The sequence below is a fragment of the Seriola aureovittata genome, chromosome 10 (genome assembly GCF_021018895.1).
Source record: "Seriola aureovittata isolate HTS-2021-v1 ecotype China chromosome 10, ASM2101889v1, whole genome shotgun sequence".
NCBI classification, from domain to species: Eukaryota; Metazoa; Chordata; class Actinopteri; order Carangiformes; family Carangidae; genus Seriola; species Seriola aureovittata.
Window position 1 is genome coordinate 22,867,750 of NC_079373.1, and position 15,648 is coordinate 22,883,397.

Below are 15,648 nucleotides of genomic sequence, written 5' to 3' on the forward strand. Positions count from 1 at the left end.
ATTTTGTCTGTATGATTACATTGCAGACCTACTCGCAATGCTAATTATTTTAACTTGGATTTTGACCGTGAAACGTCCAAAGGGATATTTAAGGTTAGGCTGTAAACTGCTAAATTACAGATATAAACTATAGCCTGTATTTTTACATTAGGCCTATGTTTATGAAATATGGCATTTTATTTTTATAGGCCTAATTATGCTAGGCGTGTATAATATGAATGAATAAAAAATTAATTAATGAATTGCTTGCTGGGTTGTTGTTTTCATTGGTTATTTATGCCTTCAGAAACAAACAGATAGCCATGTGTGGGCGTGCGTGCGTGCATGCACGCGGGGGAGGTCCCCTTGGAATGTGCTATTGTATCGCGATATCTTTCACGCGATCTCCGCTATCTCAGACCAAAACAATAAAGAACCAACAGACAAGTGCAGTTCATGTAAGCTAGGAGTTTCTACGAAAACTCTTGTCCTTTGGTCTACGGTCGATTTCACAGCGGGCTGTTTCAGCAACCGGACAAAACGTCACATCGGAATGTAACGCAAGGAGGTAACGTTGTTTTAAACTCTGGTTCATACAGCCAGCTAGCTGACGTTAGCCGACTAACTGCTGGCGATGTGTTTAGCTTAGCGGTTAAAGCTGAATAAACAGGCTGACCAAAAAGTCCAAAATCCTCTAAGCCGCTCTGAAGTCTTTGTAAGGCAATATGTCAAGTGACTTTTCGCTTTTTACATCGTTGGTAAGTTCATACACAGTCACATTTTAAAAGCGAGAACAGCAGCATTGGATCTTATTCGGTAACTGAATATTATCAGAATTCAAAATTGATTTTGATTGACAGAATAAAAGTGTCAGAATATTTATTTCAGTGCTCTCTGTTCATCAACGGTAAAACGTGTAAGTTGAAAAGGTAGCAGCAGTCATTATTGCCAGACCAACTGTTACTTATCTCCAGCTAATGTGGTCATAGTTGGTGTAGCATGAGGGTGTGGAAGCCTGTAGAGGACTATATTAAGAAGCTAACGTAAACCTGTAAATGTAATTTTACAATAGGATACGTACATTTATTTGAGTATAAATAAAATGCAACAATCCAATTAACATTTTCATGTTCATATACTCACATGTGTGTTCTATGACCCTATCAAAAGATCATTTTAGAAATGAAAATAGACTTTTTGACATTTGATTTTACAAGTTGTAACGCGCTCTATGGTGGACAATATTAAAATGTTAACTCAATTTTGAAAATTAAAATGCTATGCAACTACAATTGAGTCAAGTATATCTTGCAGCTTGACTATTAGTACAGCTTAAATGAATGAAAACAGTTTACCCAAAATCTCCAAATACAACACTTATTTGCCTCCAGGCTAGTGTTTTCCATTCAAATCATGGTAACATTTACAGTTATTATAATGGTTTTCGTAATCGCCAATATGCCAGCAATTATCACTGTGATAGTTTACATATGAATGGATAGATGTATGGATGTTTGATGTGTAACTTTAATTTAGTACCAAAATTACCCAGAGTCATTCAGAAGGTGGGTTGAAATCATTTCAAATAAATCAATCTGGATTCCGTTTGATAATACACTGTCATATTATAGAAAAAACCCTACAGTCCTTGTTGTGGTAATATGAAAAAAATAATCCCAAATTAACCTATTGATCATTCCATGTGGATCATGTAATGTTCAAGGAGTTAGGAGTTGGAAAAAAAAGGCTGATCTTCCTATGGAAGGTGAAACTGAATACACTTGATATTAACAAGTGAGGTTATTGCGTCCATCTGCTAGGAACTTTACTTTACTCTAAGTCATTACAGAATGTAGTCTCATCAGTTTATGACAGCATGATATATTCAGCTATATGCCTTAGCCTGGTAGACTGAATTTACTATATTATATCTTGTAGGAGTCCCCTGGTGTCACAAAGGTGAAATTGCCGTTACAGCCCCTCTTGCAGGTCACAGTTCAGAATCAACCAGAGACCCTAAAAGTGATAGATGATACAATTTTCCTTATGACTAAGTTATGTTATAATATGACATGTTGATGGCTTGTTAAATTTTGCACTTGCTGTGGTGATGTTGAAGGAGAAGAAGAGATGAGGGGGAACGTTTGATAAGTCAGTGATATTTCGTTAGGCCTGTGTTTCTACATCGACTTTTAATGCGTCTTTGATTAGTAGATATAGCGCTCAGCATGTTTTAATCTCCTGCATCCAGCTAAAGCAGGCTTGTGGAACAAATTTTCCTGTATAATAGTCTGCTTGATGCTGCCTTCAAATGACGTAGATATTGCAATAACTGGGCCAGTGTGGTCCTATTTGAAAAACCACATATAATGATACTACTGGAAAAGGGGGAATTTCTGTGCAATATTTGGTTGTGAACGGATACACATACTGAAAAATCGAACAATCAATACATAAATATAAATCCAATACGATGTACCCTATAGCATCTAGTCAGACTAACCATTGTTTGTTTCAGTGTGTTGAAAATATTTTAAAAGGTTCCTTCAATTAGCGGAAATCGACGTTTTAGTAGAGAACTGTGATTCCTACATTATTCATTATTTCCATAACATGTGACATTTGGGAGTCCTGGTTTAAATGACAGTAAGTGGACGATGTACGTAGATGTTATTATTAACGACCAGCCACCATTAAAATACAAGTGCACTCAGAGAACTCAGAAGTGGGAGCTTACGAGGAGCAAGTGAAGGCAGCATCGCTCTGATTCAGTCAAGCACGCGGCCATTCACAGTTTAAGGTCCCTCCGGTGACTCTGAATGACTAGCCGGTGCGCGCCTCCCTCGCCTTGTAGTCACATTTAAAGCTTTGGGTCGAAGCGGTGGATTTTTTTTCCAGCAGCGGCTTAAAGTCCGGGGTTGAGTTGCGTGAAACGATGCTGATGAAGTTGGAAAGTAATGAGCGAGGATGCTGAAGCTGCCGGCAAGCCCGCTTTGTTCGGAGGAGCGCAAGGCTTTTGTGCCGCCGTCATCCCGCAGCTCATCCCCTGCTGCTTTGTCTTCACTTGGCCCTCTGACACCGACCGGTAGGTGCACGTCCGCTTTCAAAGCACCGAGGCTTTAGCTCTGTCATTGTGTTACATGTACACACTTTTTTTTATTGTACGCCTCTTGGTATGATTTACTGTAATGTAAGGAATAAGAATAGTGCCCCAGAAAGAAAATCACAGACTCTATTATTCATGCTGGGACTCAGTCAGACTCTCTGGTACTGAACAGAGTGATCTTGTGAAATCAAATCATGATCTTTTATCAGAAATTACCAAAATATTCTCAAATTATATTTTCTTCTGATTTATATAATTTCTTTGGAGTAAGGGGGCTATTCATAGTACTGTTATAAAGGAGTATTTCCCTACTTATATATGGCATATATCTATATATCCTACACAGAGCAGCTTCCCAGCCTTTGCCCATCTGTGTGTGTTGGTGTCAGCAGCCCCTAAATAATAGATGGGACCCTCACCCCTTGGGGCTCTCACCTCATGCTTTTAATAGACTGCCTAGACGCCTTGAATCTTTATTGTGCCTTAGATGGGCTGTAGAACTTCTCTTGTATTTAACACATTAAACCTCCGTCCAGAGCTTTTGTAAGCACTATAGGCCATTGACCTATTCAGCAAAGGAAAAGGGAAATTGAGGTATCAGGAGGGTGGCACCCAGTAACAGGAAATTGGACAAGTGAAATGTTAGCCCCCTCTAGTTTCTCTCTGGCTGCGTGAAATCTTGGCCGCTGTAGATTTGCATTGCCATGTGAAAGATGAGAGGAGCTGCCTGCTGTGAGTGAAATATTGCCTCCTCAGCTCCTTTGTTCTTTCTACCCTGCAGCTCTGGCCACTGGCTGCCTGCCTGTTTGGCTGGAAGACCCGCTTTTGTTTTTATGATCCCATTAATGACAAACATAAAAATATTAAAATCCCATTAGACATAAAACATGCATTTGCACTGCGTCGGACACTAGTGTCAATACACACAGCACAAAATATCAGTAATTTCTTGCTAGGTCACTTCAGTGTGGCGGTTTGGAAAAGGAGACCTAATTGTTCATGACAGTATTCTCATCAGTATAATGTTTAACCTTTGTATAATGAATAATAGACCTGAATAATGGTCTTTGCCTTTTTATGAATAGTCTTGAATTCTGTTTTTCACACACTGACTGATAAGTAGTGTCTGTAATATCGCCTGAGGAAGGTCTTCCTCTGTCCATGTCAGTCAGTTCACCTGAACACATTGAACCAGAGGGAGAGGTGTGTGTGTGTGTGTATGCGCATCTTTGTGTGCACATTTCTTCCTTTCCTCAGCTGCTGTGGTGACCCTTGTCTTGTGTTCAAGGACATTGCCAGACTGTGCAGCTATATTGTTGTAAACAGAAAAAGGGTCTTGGTTTACTCTGTGATTTCTGCAATGTTAATCTTTTGTATAGAATTTGAAATTTAAAAGTTAACTAGCACCCTATGCAATGGTTTTCTTTACATTTTTAATTTTGGCATTATGAAATCCTATATTTAAATCTTTAGTGTCCATGTAGGATTGTGTATGTGGTTGAGTCTTTGGCATCCCAAGACTGATGGGGCACCATCAAACAAAAACGAATCTGTGACCTTGACTGGGTGTAGTGCAGGTGTTAGTGGGAATTAAAGGTGATGTGCAGTCATCACACTGCATCATTTATTGTTTTTTTGTCATCAGTTCACTGGCCTTGCTACAGCTTGGTCCCTTCTGTCTGGGGCTGCCCACCCAGACATTTCACCAATTAGCCCTTCAATCAGCCCGTTAGTCGGCCGGCCGGCCAGTCCTCACATCAGCAGCTGCCCGGCCATCCAGCACGCTGACATGTCAGTCAGTATCCAGGGAGGCATCTCTCATTACCAGCGCCTGGAGCTCTGCCAAAACATACATTGTCTATTAACTGGACATGGTGCATGGAAACAAAAGTATTAAGTAATTCATTAACAAACAGCACTCCCTGCACTTGATTTGTTTTATTTTTCATAATAATAGTATATAACAAACACATGCAAAACCTGCCTCAACGAGCCAGGTCATGGCTTTATGTGTTAGTGGTTTATTTATGTGTTTCCAGTTGTGTGCTGTGCGGAGTAGGAGGCAGTACTCTGGCCCTTTTTATACGTCACTAACTCCATTTTTATAAAATAATAAAAATAAGTCCATCTCTCTCGGTCCCTCCGCCCCTACCTGCTCCCATTTTCCATCTCACTGATGCTATAGCCTATAGTAGAGAGTCATCATCATATTTCATAGCAGCCCCTCTCAAGAGAGCAAGGCTCTCTTCATTAGTGAGACCTGGAAGTGTTTTGGCCTTACAAGCTCAACGCTATTGATCAGATGGGCGGCTGCACTGTCACAGTGGAAGTGAAATGGATGCATTCATCAACAAAACTGCAGGAATGTAATTTATCATAACAGAATAATAATGCAATTAGAAATAGTTTGCTACCATTCTTTTTCTTTAAGATTAGTCGAGAAAATAATCATCAGATTCATTATCACTGAAAATAATTGTTTCAGCCCAACTATAAATGTCCAAATGGGACATTAAAACACAGACCTATAAATACTTCTATTGCACTCCCTGCCATCTTAATCTATTCTTGTGTCTAGATCTTTATATATTTACCATTGCATTTATTTTGAAAGTCAATTCGTAAGTGTAATATATGGCTGTCGAACACAGTAGGATTACATACAATGCTTATCGACTTATATATTATGTAATTCCAACTTTTTAGGAAATATTTTACTATGTATAAAAAAATGAAGACCTAAAAACCACACTGTCAAAAGAATCAAACTCATTGACATGTTCATTAATGCATGCATGAGTATGTGTTTGTGTGTTAAAATCCTCTCTGAAATGGAGGGCAGATATTGTAACAGCTCTCTTAGGGCTGCTTGTCTGTCTCTGGAAAAACACTCTGAGAACCACTCGAGGAAGCATCGCTCGCTCGGAGGCAAGGTTGATGGGGTTGTTACCTATCAGTCAAAAATCTCTGAGAAAACAGCCTGCAAAGCAAGTAAACAGCTGAGGCCATTCCTGTTTGTTGTACTTTACCTAAGTGAGTTCAGCTCGCTCTGATTGTTTCACTTGGATACACTCTCTAATGGCTACTCGAGGTGGCGTGTTTCTGTAGCTGCAAGCTGACGTTGGTGGTTTGTTGCCGGTCCTGTTTCTGCAGCACTCAGCCCCTGTAAGGGTTCACATGAGTTGACTGCAGAATTTTTTACAGGCTCTCCTCTCGTTCCACAGCTCAGCACGCAAAACATAAACCCTTTACCCCCTGAGCAATTTCTGCACAGGAGCGTGTGTGAGTGTGCCTAGAGAGAGTCGAGTCTGTGCACCGAGTAATCTATCTACTTGTTCCATGAAATCATGCATCAGTGCTCTTTGGTTTCTGTGTGATTAGTAATCTGATCCCACTTGAACTTGAAGTTGTGACCAAGTGAAACTTGTGTGACAGTTTGGAATTCAGTCTTACTATGATGCTGCTGCTGCAACGAATAAAAACGTGCCAGAATATGTTTCCATGTGCTGAATTTTTCTGTTTACGTCAGTCCATCAAGGCACGATCCGCTGGGAGTTACTCTGATAGTTTTGAAATGATTTTCTCCTCCATGTCCAGCTGTAGTTTCTCTATGTCAGCTAGGGTCAAGGAGGTCCCACTATCTCCAGCGCCAGGTGGAGAGCATTAGATTGTTGCAAATCCTCATCCCGACTATTTCCATTGTTGTGTTCATCTGGGATGTTAACTCTATGTGTATTTTATCATCTAAAATGACCAGTTGAACAAATATGTGAAAGATATCTCCAGATTTGATATCTCCGTGCCGCCTTGTTAAAGCATCATCTGTGTCTTAAATGCTCAACTCGCCTCCTACAAAGTAGCCACACACTATAGCTGAGGAATTAATTTTCCTTCTACTATTGATACGGTTTAAACTATGATTGATGAAGCAACAGCCGTCAAACTAAAGGCTATCCCACTGTCAAACAGCAGATACATGGATCGACTGACGGTAACAAAGTGTTCACTGATAACATACATCAGATTCATCGATGCCGAGGATTTGAGGGAGGATTTGCTTTTCTGCAAACGTGTAACTAACAGAGCAGCTGCTGAAAAAATGTCATTGACACTTGGTTGAAATATGCGGATCTGAAGTGGGAGGACTGTCTGTGTGGGGATTTGCACTGACGGGGCTCAGGCAGGGGCTGGGAAAAGATTCCCCCCTATATGACACATATAGAGAGGCGTTAGCGTCTAAACAGCTGAGTACAGGGCTGAACGATGTGATGCCAGACATCATTGCCACAGGAAACTACATCAAAACAAGATCTATCACAGCCCAGGTTTTTTTTTCTACACTGTGCGAGGAAATTGGATCCAATCTCACAGCTGTTTTGTTTCACAGTCCTGAGTCCTGATGGCTGTCACATGGGATGGTTTTATCCAGAGTGTTTGAATAGTGGGATGAGTTCAGACTGTTCTTGAAGGAAAAGGGAAATAAGTTTAACAATAACAATTTCCTCATGAAACTTGCGTACCACAGTGATGTGTTTAGGAAACTCAGGGCACCAACACACTATGTGACGATGTGGGAGCAGCAAGTGAAAAAGGGGAATATAGAATCACTAGAGAGCATGAAATCATTGATCAAGGGCGACAAGCTGCAGGACACGGTGATCCCATTTATGAAAACTCATATCTCTCCCTTCCAAAAGCATTTCAGGAGGCATTTCCTGGTGCCACAATTCTGCAAAATACAACTGGATCCGTGAACTATTGAGTGCAACACCAGCTGCTGACTTCAGCACTGCAGAAGAGGAACAGCTCATTGATGTCACCTCTGATTCAACAATGAGGCTGCAGTTTAAGTCCAATACATGGGCTGCATTTTGGATTGAGGTGGAAAGGGACTACTCACAGCTAGGCAAGAAGAAACCTGGTCACACATTTCTGCAGTCACCTCAATCTCTTGCCATCTTTGTGCAGCGGCAGTTTTAGGAAAATCTGTTGAAAGCAGACGCCCGCTGAAGTGTCACTTTTAATCGCTTCCACTCAAAAAGTTCCTTATTTAGTTTTTAAAAGAAGTTGTTAGTTTTAAAACAGACACAATAGTATTTACCACAATATTCAGCATGAACGTTGTGCAGTCTGACTTTGAGTTCAGCAGCTGTTCAGGAAAAATGAAAGATATGCTCATAACTCTAAATTTCCCCTGTGTGTGTGCTCTCTCATCTCCATCAGTGACCGTCAGTGTGGTTTGTCAGTGTTGGACTGCGACCACCAGCAGCAGGAGCAGCAGCAGCAGCAGGTCAGCACCATGAGTCTGTACGGGTCCAGTGCCAGTGGTGGTGGTGCTGTCGGCGGTGCGAGAGAAAGAGGAGGAGCAGAACATTACCGGGAACAACGCCGGCGCTCCAGCGACCGCTCACGTGACTCTTCCCATGAGAGAGGAGAGAGCCAGCTGACGCCTTGCATCAGGAATGTTACTTCTCCCACTCGGCAGCACGGTGAGGAGAAAAGCATAAAGGATTTATTATTAGAGAGTTTAGTTGTCCCACTTTTGTTACTGTCTCCACCCACTAATAATGTGTGTATAAATGTTTGTCCTGAAGCTTTCTTTTTGATCTTCATGTATCCTCCTCTCCCTCCGTGAACCAGACCGTGAACGTGGTGATGGAGGCTCGTCCTCCAGATCCTCCAGTCCACGTCCTCCCAGGGTTTCTCTTCCCTACGCCCACATTGGAGGCACTCTGATTGGAGGACACATACCTCGGCCCCTTGGTCTTCCTGGAGTTGACCACCACCCCAAGAACCTGGGCCAAGGACCGTGTGACATGATCTACGTGTACGACCTCAGCAGTAAAGAAGGGCACCGCAGCGGACTGAGACTGGCAGAGAGAGTGACGCTTATTGTGGACAATACAAGATTTGTGGTGGATCCTGCCATCTTCACAGCTCAACCTAACACCATGCTGGGCAGGTAATGACTGAGAGATAGATTTACTAGACGTACATATAACTTTTGTACAATTTTTATTCACTTCGTCTTCATTAAAGTTTCTCTGATTCTGATTTTTAACGTCATATATCACTGTCACAAGTGAGAGTCTTCAAAATTAAGACCACATTTCTCATAAAATATGTTGAATTATTTATTTAATGTTTATTTTTATTTAGTTCATGTTTATATTAACCTATATAACACTGTGGAATAAGCAGATATATACAAAACACATATATAAAATACAAAGACATACAAAACAGCAGGAAACACAAGTGAGGAGTTCCACATATTGATCCCCCCAAACAAAGAAAGACGTCTGTTTTTACAATAGGTCACCTGACAGTTCCCCATAGACCCAACATATCAGTGAGCACCTGAATCTAACATGAGATATTTTACTTCTGAAAGATGTTCAATACATCGTTGAAGCCTAGAAGAAAAGCAGGTTTCATAACGTTGCATGTTATGCTGCTACGGACAGTGAGTGCTGCAACAGCTGGGTAGAAACCGGTAGTTCTAAGAAAGCATTTCTACTGGATGCATACAGATGAGTGACGATGCTCGAAGCTGTTCTGACGGCCCTACACTTTATTTACTAAGACACTTAACGTTGGCTTTTCCTTTAATTTGTCACGTCTTTATGTAACAGTATCATTATTTCCTTTTTGGCTTTATTAAAGAGGAAAGAGGTAATTTGGATGTTTCCTATTTCCTGTTAAAGCTGTCGGCACACTCTTACTCTTAACAATAAAACGGTAAACCAACAGATCAGTATTTGTATGTGTTAAACATGTAATTATGTGAGTAACTTATCAATGATTTATTGATGCTTGAATAATACACCTTTTATGATAGGTAAACCATAAAGATCCTTAAAGGTAATGGTGGTTTTGTTTTCCTTTCTTGTTTCTTTATTTTCAGCTCAGTGGTTTTGTTCATGTTCATTTCGAAACAGCACAGTTTTCCTCCCTGATTGTCAGGATGCATTGAGACCTGATCAGCTTCAGTGTCTCCAGTACCTTTTTAATGTCTCATTCCAGCTTTGAAGCTTAACACAAAACAGACACAGTACAGCTACTGCTCTACATCACTGGTATTTTGAGTCTTCACAATCAGAAGTTGAAGAAACTCCTGTGTTTTTTTTTTTTTTTTGCTTGTTTTCAGGATGTTTGGTTCCGGCCGGGACAACAACTTCACAAGACCCAATGAAAAAGGAGAATTTGAGGTGGCTGACGGCATCAGCTCCACTGTGTTCAGAGCCATCTTGGTGAGAGAGCATCTGCACACTTCTCTCTGTATCACTGTATTTCTATCTTTCTCTCATTTTCTTGCTTCCTTTGCCTCAGTATGACTCTTTTTTTTCCTCAGTCCCTTACTGCCTTTCCCTCTTCCTCTCTTACCTCACCCCATCTCTTTGTCTCTTTATTCTTTTACTTCCTTTCTTCTTCCCCCTTCTATGTCTTATTTTCCTGATCTTTTTATCCTCTATCCTTTTTGTGCCTCTTCTCTCTGGGGCCCAGTGAGTTCAAAACCTTTATGAAATATACAGTAATGACAACTGTAATGGTTTATTCACTTTCTAATTCTTCTACTGCCCAACACTCCTTACAGCTGTTGCTGACAAGATATTCAGCTCAGTCTTTATGTGGAAATCTTCCTGTTTGGAATCTGTCTTATGTTATGTTTGATTGATCATTTATCAATTTATTATTACCTGCTATATATTTCTTACTTCCTTATAGTCTAAAGGCTGAGGGAGAGCCGTGACAAATTAATTTCATTACATTTGAAAGTACGACTGTAGAAATAAGGGGAGAAAGTGGGATGGAAGAGGGGAAAAAAAAGAAAAGAAGGTTTTAATTTGTTCAGGTGTGTTGAGATCTTTTATTCTAAAAGGGTTTAGACTGTTAGTGTTAACCATAAAGAAGAAAGACTGACAATCAAGCTACACTTTTTATTTCATTTTGTAAAATCAAGCACTTTATTATGTTTTTTTCTAGAGCTCTCTGTTATGTAGTTATTATTTATTACAGCTGTTATTTTCCTTGAAACAACAAAAGAACATACACTTATTATTTGTTGTTATATAGAGGAGGTATGGTATATATTATTTGTTATCCCCCGACCAACGCTCTGGACCTGTGCTTGAGGATATTTGTCTAAATGAACCTCTTTGAATTTAAATTGAATACTACTGCTATAGTCCCTTAACATAGTTGTCTGTGATGTTTTTCCATCTTTATTTTTCTTGTTTATTCCACAGTGATTTAAAACCTTCTTTTCTAAGGCAGTTGGACTTTCGGATGTGGTTGACCATATTTGACATTCTAGAGGTATTTCTGTGTGTGAACGGTCCTGTGTGTTCACAAGCAGGCGGATGTAGAACAAGTGCGACACCATTGTTCATTGCGTGAAATTGTGCCTGTGTAGCTTTGATAAATAGCTGTTGTTTTGTTCTTGTTGTTCTTTTATGGCTTTTGAGGCCACAGCTGCCAAATATGACTCAAGCACATGTGGTCTTTCAGTAAATGTGTGTAAGGATGATTCATGTAAAAGTCACCACTGTCTGAAATGACAAAACACTGTCCTTTAACAGACGGATAAAGCCAGCATTGTTAATGTATTCCATGTCTGAAAAGTGGCTTAGGCAGTGAAGTAAACGCCCCAGAAATAATCTTAAAACATAAGTGAGTTACAAACAGCTTCGGTATTTGAGAAAACCGGTCCATTTAGTAGCTCTTCCGGAGCTTTCAACAGCCACAAATGAATGACTGAACTCTCTACCTCAACTAAAGTGTTCGTTTACACATTAAAAGACATTTTAAATATGATTGTACTTATAGAAATGTGTTATAGTGAACAGGTGCTTCTATCTTTTATGCTTTATGTTCTGTAGTTTGATTCCCAGTCACCTCAACATGACTTGGAGATGATTCAGCCAGATTCTATATAGCTTGAGCTGAAATATCTTCGGCGTAAGAGCACAGTGACCGCTGTGAACATGCCTGTTTATTAGTGCTGACGGCAAGTCGCAGCAGCATCATGTGATGTTCATAGGAAAAGCAGCAGCACGGTGTCACAAGTGGAAAAGCAACAACAGTCCTCCAGTGTGGATAAAATAGATTCCTCAAACCATTCTGTCGATATGAGGCCTCTGAAATGTTTCTGGCAAGTGCAAAACAATATCCGTTTGCCTCCGCTCTTCGTGAGGGCATTACTAAATAGCTAATAATTCCTTAATTGTGGTTGTGACACAATGGATTGTGGCATGATTGTGTTTGTCTCTTGGCATTAAACAAAACTCAAGGAGACAGGGAGGTGAGTGGAGCCAGAGCTTTCAGTCCTGTGTGCCCTGAGTCTCTGCTCCCATGTTTCCATCACAGCCTGTTGTGTTTGAGTGGAGGCTCTCATGGGAAACAGCCAGTGTGAGAGTCTCACATGACACAGGCTGCACAGAGACAGAGAGAGGATGGAAAGTGGAGCAGGGAACGATCTTTCTCTCTCTTCTTCTTTTCCCTCTTGTCTGTGACGTTGCTAGATTTTACTTTCATCTCTGCTCGCTCTTCACCCCCCCATCTTCTTCATCCATCTCTCTCTCTCTCTCTCTCTCTCTCTCTCTCTCTCTCTCTCTCTCTCTCTCTCTCTCTCTCTCTCTCTCTCTCTCTCTCTCTCTCTCTCTCTCTCTCTCTCTCTCTCTCTGCGCCGCCTGTGTGAGTGGAGCTGAATCAATAATGGCGTCTTGTTTTTTCTCCCATGCCTGTGTGTGCATGTGAACACTCGCCATTCTCCCCATTTATCCATTTGTGTGTGTGCGCGCGTGTGTGTGTGTGTGTGTGTGTGTGTGTGTGTGTCTGCTGCTGCTGCTGCTGAAAATGGCAGGATTACTACAAGTCGGGGATAATCCGCTGTCCTGATGGCGTTTCCATTCCCGAGCTGCGGGAGGCATGTGACTACCTCTGTATCTCCTTCAACTACAGCACCATCAAGTGCAGAGACCTCAGTGAGTATACCGTCCATACATGCTGCTCGTTTAGCCGTTGATCTACTGTCTGAAGTGTGTAGCGCTGCAGACTCATATAGTTACTAGTTAGCACTTAGTTTGGTGTGTTTGGAGCACAGACTGGTTCCATTGTTGTTGTGTAACTGCATTAGAGAGGATCACAAATAGACTTCGCTTGTGGATGTCATTGCACATTTGATGGGTATAGAAGGCTTCAAACTTATTTTCATGAAGAAAAAGCTTTAGTTTGTAAAGCATTGGAGGTGACATACATATCGTCATTTACATAAAATGTAAATTCTCAGTGAGAACTAAACGTAGACACAACCCATCACCTCTCTCATCATTGTAAATTGTTCTGATTGGCTCATTGTGAGAGTCTGACGTAGATGTTTTGTTTGCTTTAAATTCGTATTTGATGCACCTGTGACATCTTTCCCTTACATGGAAATTTGAGTCTGTGTGATACATACTAACATTTGTATGCACTGGATATTTGTGTTGTTGTTGTCCATGTTGGTGCCTCTTGTTTGTGTCTCTGTGTGTGTGGGAGGTGGAGCCACAGCTCACAGGCTGCTGGTGTGTGTGTGTGTGTGTGTGTGTGTGTGTGTGTGTGTGTGTGTGTGTGTGTGTGTGTGTGTGTGTGTGTGTGTGTGTGTGTGGGGCTCTAAGTAGGTCATGATTAGCTGTGAAATGTGATGGTTGTTATGCATAAAGCCAACAAATGTGAGCAGGTTTCATTCTTGTATTGGCAGGATGTGGGTTTTTAAAAAAAAATAATTTTTAGTCATTTCTGCCTTTATGTGTCTAATTTAAATCAGTTCTGTTATGTATAATCCACAGCGTCCTCATGTGAACCATAGCTCTAGTTTTGTATTTTAAGTGTTTGCATTTAGGAGTTTATTACAACAGAATTTATTTCATGTAAGCAGCTCTACAGAGGTAATATTTAAGTCAAAACTGGTGCAGTGCTGCCTGTATCTTGTGAGCTGTATAACCAGAACAGAACGAAAACCGGCCTGCTCACAAGAGGACGACATTGTACTGTAGTGGAGGTAAATTGGTTATTTTACCATCTACACTAAGGATGCACAATTAATCAAAATATAATTGAAATCGCAATATGGCCAAGTGCAACATCCAAATCACAGGAGCTGCATTTTTTTAAAAATAAAAGTGAACATTTTTGTGCATTGTCAGCACTATAAGTGTTGTGGCGCTACAGAATATATATCATAGCATATAATCAGTATTAGGTTTGCTACTCACAAATTGTAGCATGGTATTCATTACTTCCTCAATGTCAATGCAACTAGTTTCAAGTTTGATAATCAAAAGACAGTAGCAATTTATTTGCTGCAGTTGAATCTTAGGTTGTTTCCAAGGAAGGATTTAGTTCCACCAGCCAGTTGCAGGAAAAGTAAATGAGCAGATTATCATTTCCTCCCTCTGTCGTCATCCTCACTCATGTCTCCATGGTTTCTCCTCAGGCGCCCTGATGCACGAACTGTCTAATGACGGGGCACGGCGTCAGTTCGAGTGTTACCTGGAGGAGATGGTGCTGCCACTGATGGTAGCCAGCGCTCAGAGTGGAGAGAGGGAGTGTCATGTGGTGGTGCTGACCGACGATGACGTGGTGGACTGGGATGAAGAGTATCCTCCACAGATGGGAGAGGAGTACTCTCAGAGTAAGATTCTCTCACCATAACTGATACTGACTATACATTTTCTGATTAAACCAGTAGGTAGCAGGATGTTAGCCACATAGCAGTGTCAGAATAATCTGATGGAGGTCATGCTCCAGTTACCAGAAACTAAGTTTAGATTCTTTCTTTTATGAACACAGGGTACTGTAGCATGAACAAATCCTTCAGCTGCTGCATGTGTCACACTTGTACTTTCAAACCAGTTTGTCAGACATTTTCTGAAGTTGCTAAACTTGAACTTTTCTCTTCAGGCTATAGAGGTTCAAGTTATAGAAATGAACATTAAAAAAGTAAGCAAATCTACTACATGCTACCACTTTATGATAGACAACCTGTTAGTAATGTTTAAAAGTCATCTACTAATGCTTTATTGAACCTATGTGCCTCACCATTTTTTTCCATGTTTTGTTGCTTAACCAACTAGCAGAGTTGCTGGCTTTATTAAATACATGGGAAAAGTTGTGGTCCTGATGGGTTCACATTTCTCAAAGCTTTGAGTTGTAGTATTGTAAGGCATAACAAAAGGCATAGTATAGTAAAGCATTAAAATCATGGTACAGTAAGTCATAAAAATTTCATAGTATTGTAAGGCATAAAAAACACCATAGCATAGTAAGGCTTAAAAACGTCATAGTGTAGTAAGGCATATAACTTCTATACTATGACGTTTTTATGCGTTACTATATTATGATGTTTTTTTGACTTTTTATGCCTTTCTAAAGCAAGGCATAAAATGTCAAAAAACATCATAGTATAGCATGATGTTTTTCATATTTTTATGCCTTACGTTTTTTTGCCTTACTATACTATGACGTTTTATGCCTTACTGACATAGTAAAAAAAAAAAAAAATGTCATAGTGTAGCGAGGCA

General features: G+C 40.5%; 1 protein-coding gene across 2 annotated transcripts in view; it reads left to right on the top strand.

Annotated features, from left to right (window-relative positions):
- The first annotated feature begins 384 nt into the window (after nucleotides 1–384).
- Nucleotides 385–15,648, top strand: part of LOC130176479 (BTB/POZ domain-containing protein 10-like) — a 31,837-nt gene continuing 16,573 nt past the window's right edge. Inside the window, exons 1-6 of one of the 2 annotated variants that reach the window (XM_056387598.1) lie at nucleotides 385–547; nucleotides 8,309–8,574; nucleotides 8,726–9,047; nucleotides 10,236–10,338; nucleotides 12,951–13,071; nucleotides 14,562–14,759. In XM_056387598.1, coding sequence (XP_056243573.1) covers nucleotides 8,385–8,574; nucleotides 8,726–9,047; nucleotides 10,236–10,338; nucleotides 12,951–13,071; nucleotides 14,562–14,759 — 934 coding nt within the window. In that variant the 5' untranslated portion in view covers nucleotides 385–547; nucleotides 8,309–8,384. Of the gene's footprint in view, nucleotides 548–2,765; nucleotides 3,065–8,308; nucleotides 8,575–8,725; nucleotides 9,048–10,235; nucleotides 10,339–12,950; nucleotides 13,072–14,561; nucleotides 14,760–15,648 lie in introns of those variants that run through there. The other variant, XM_056387597.1, reaches the window with a different exon arrangement.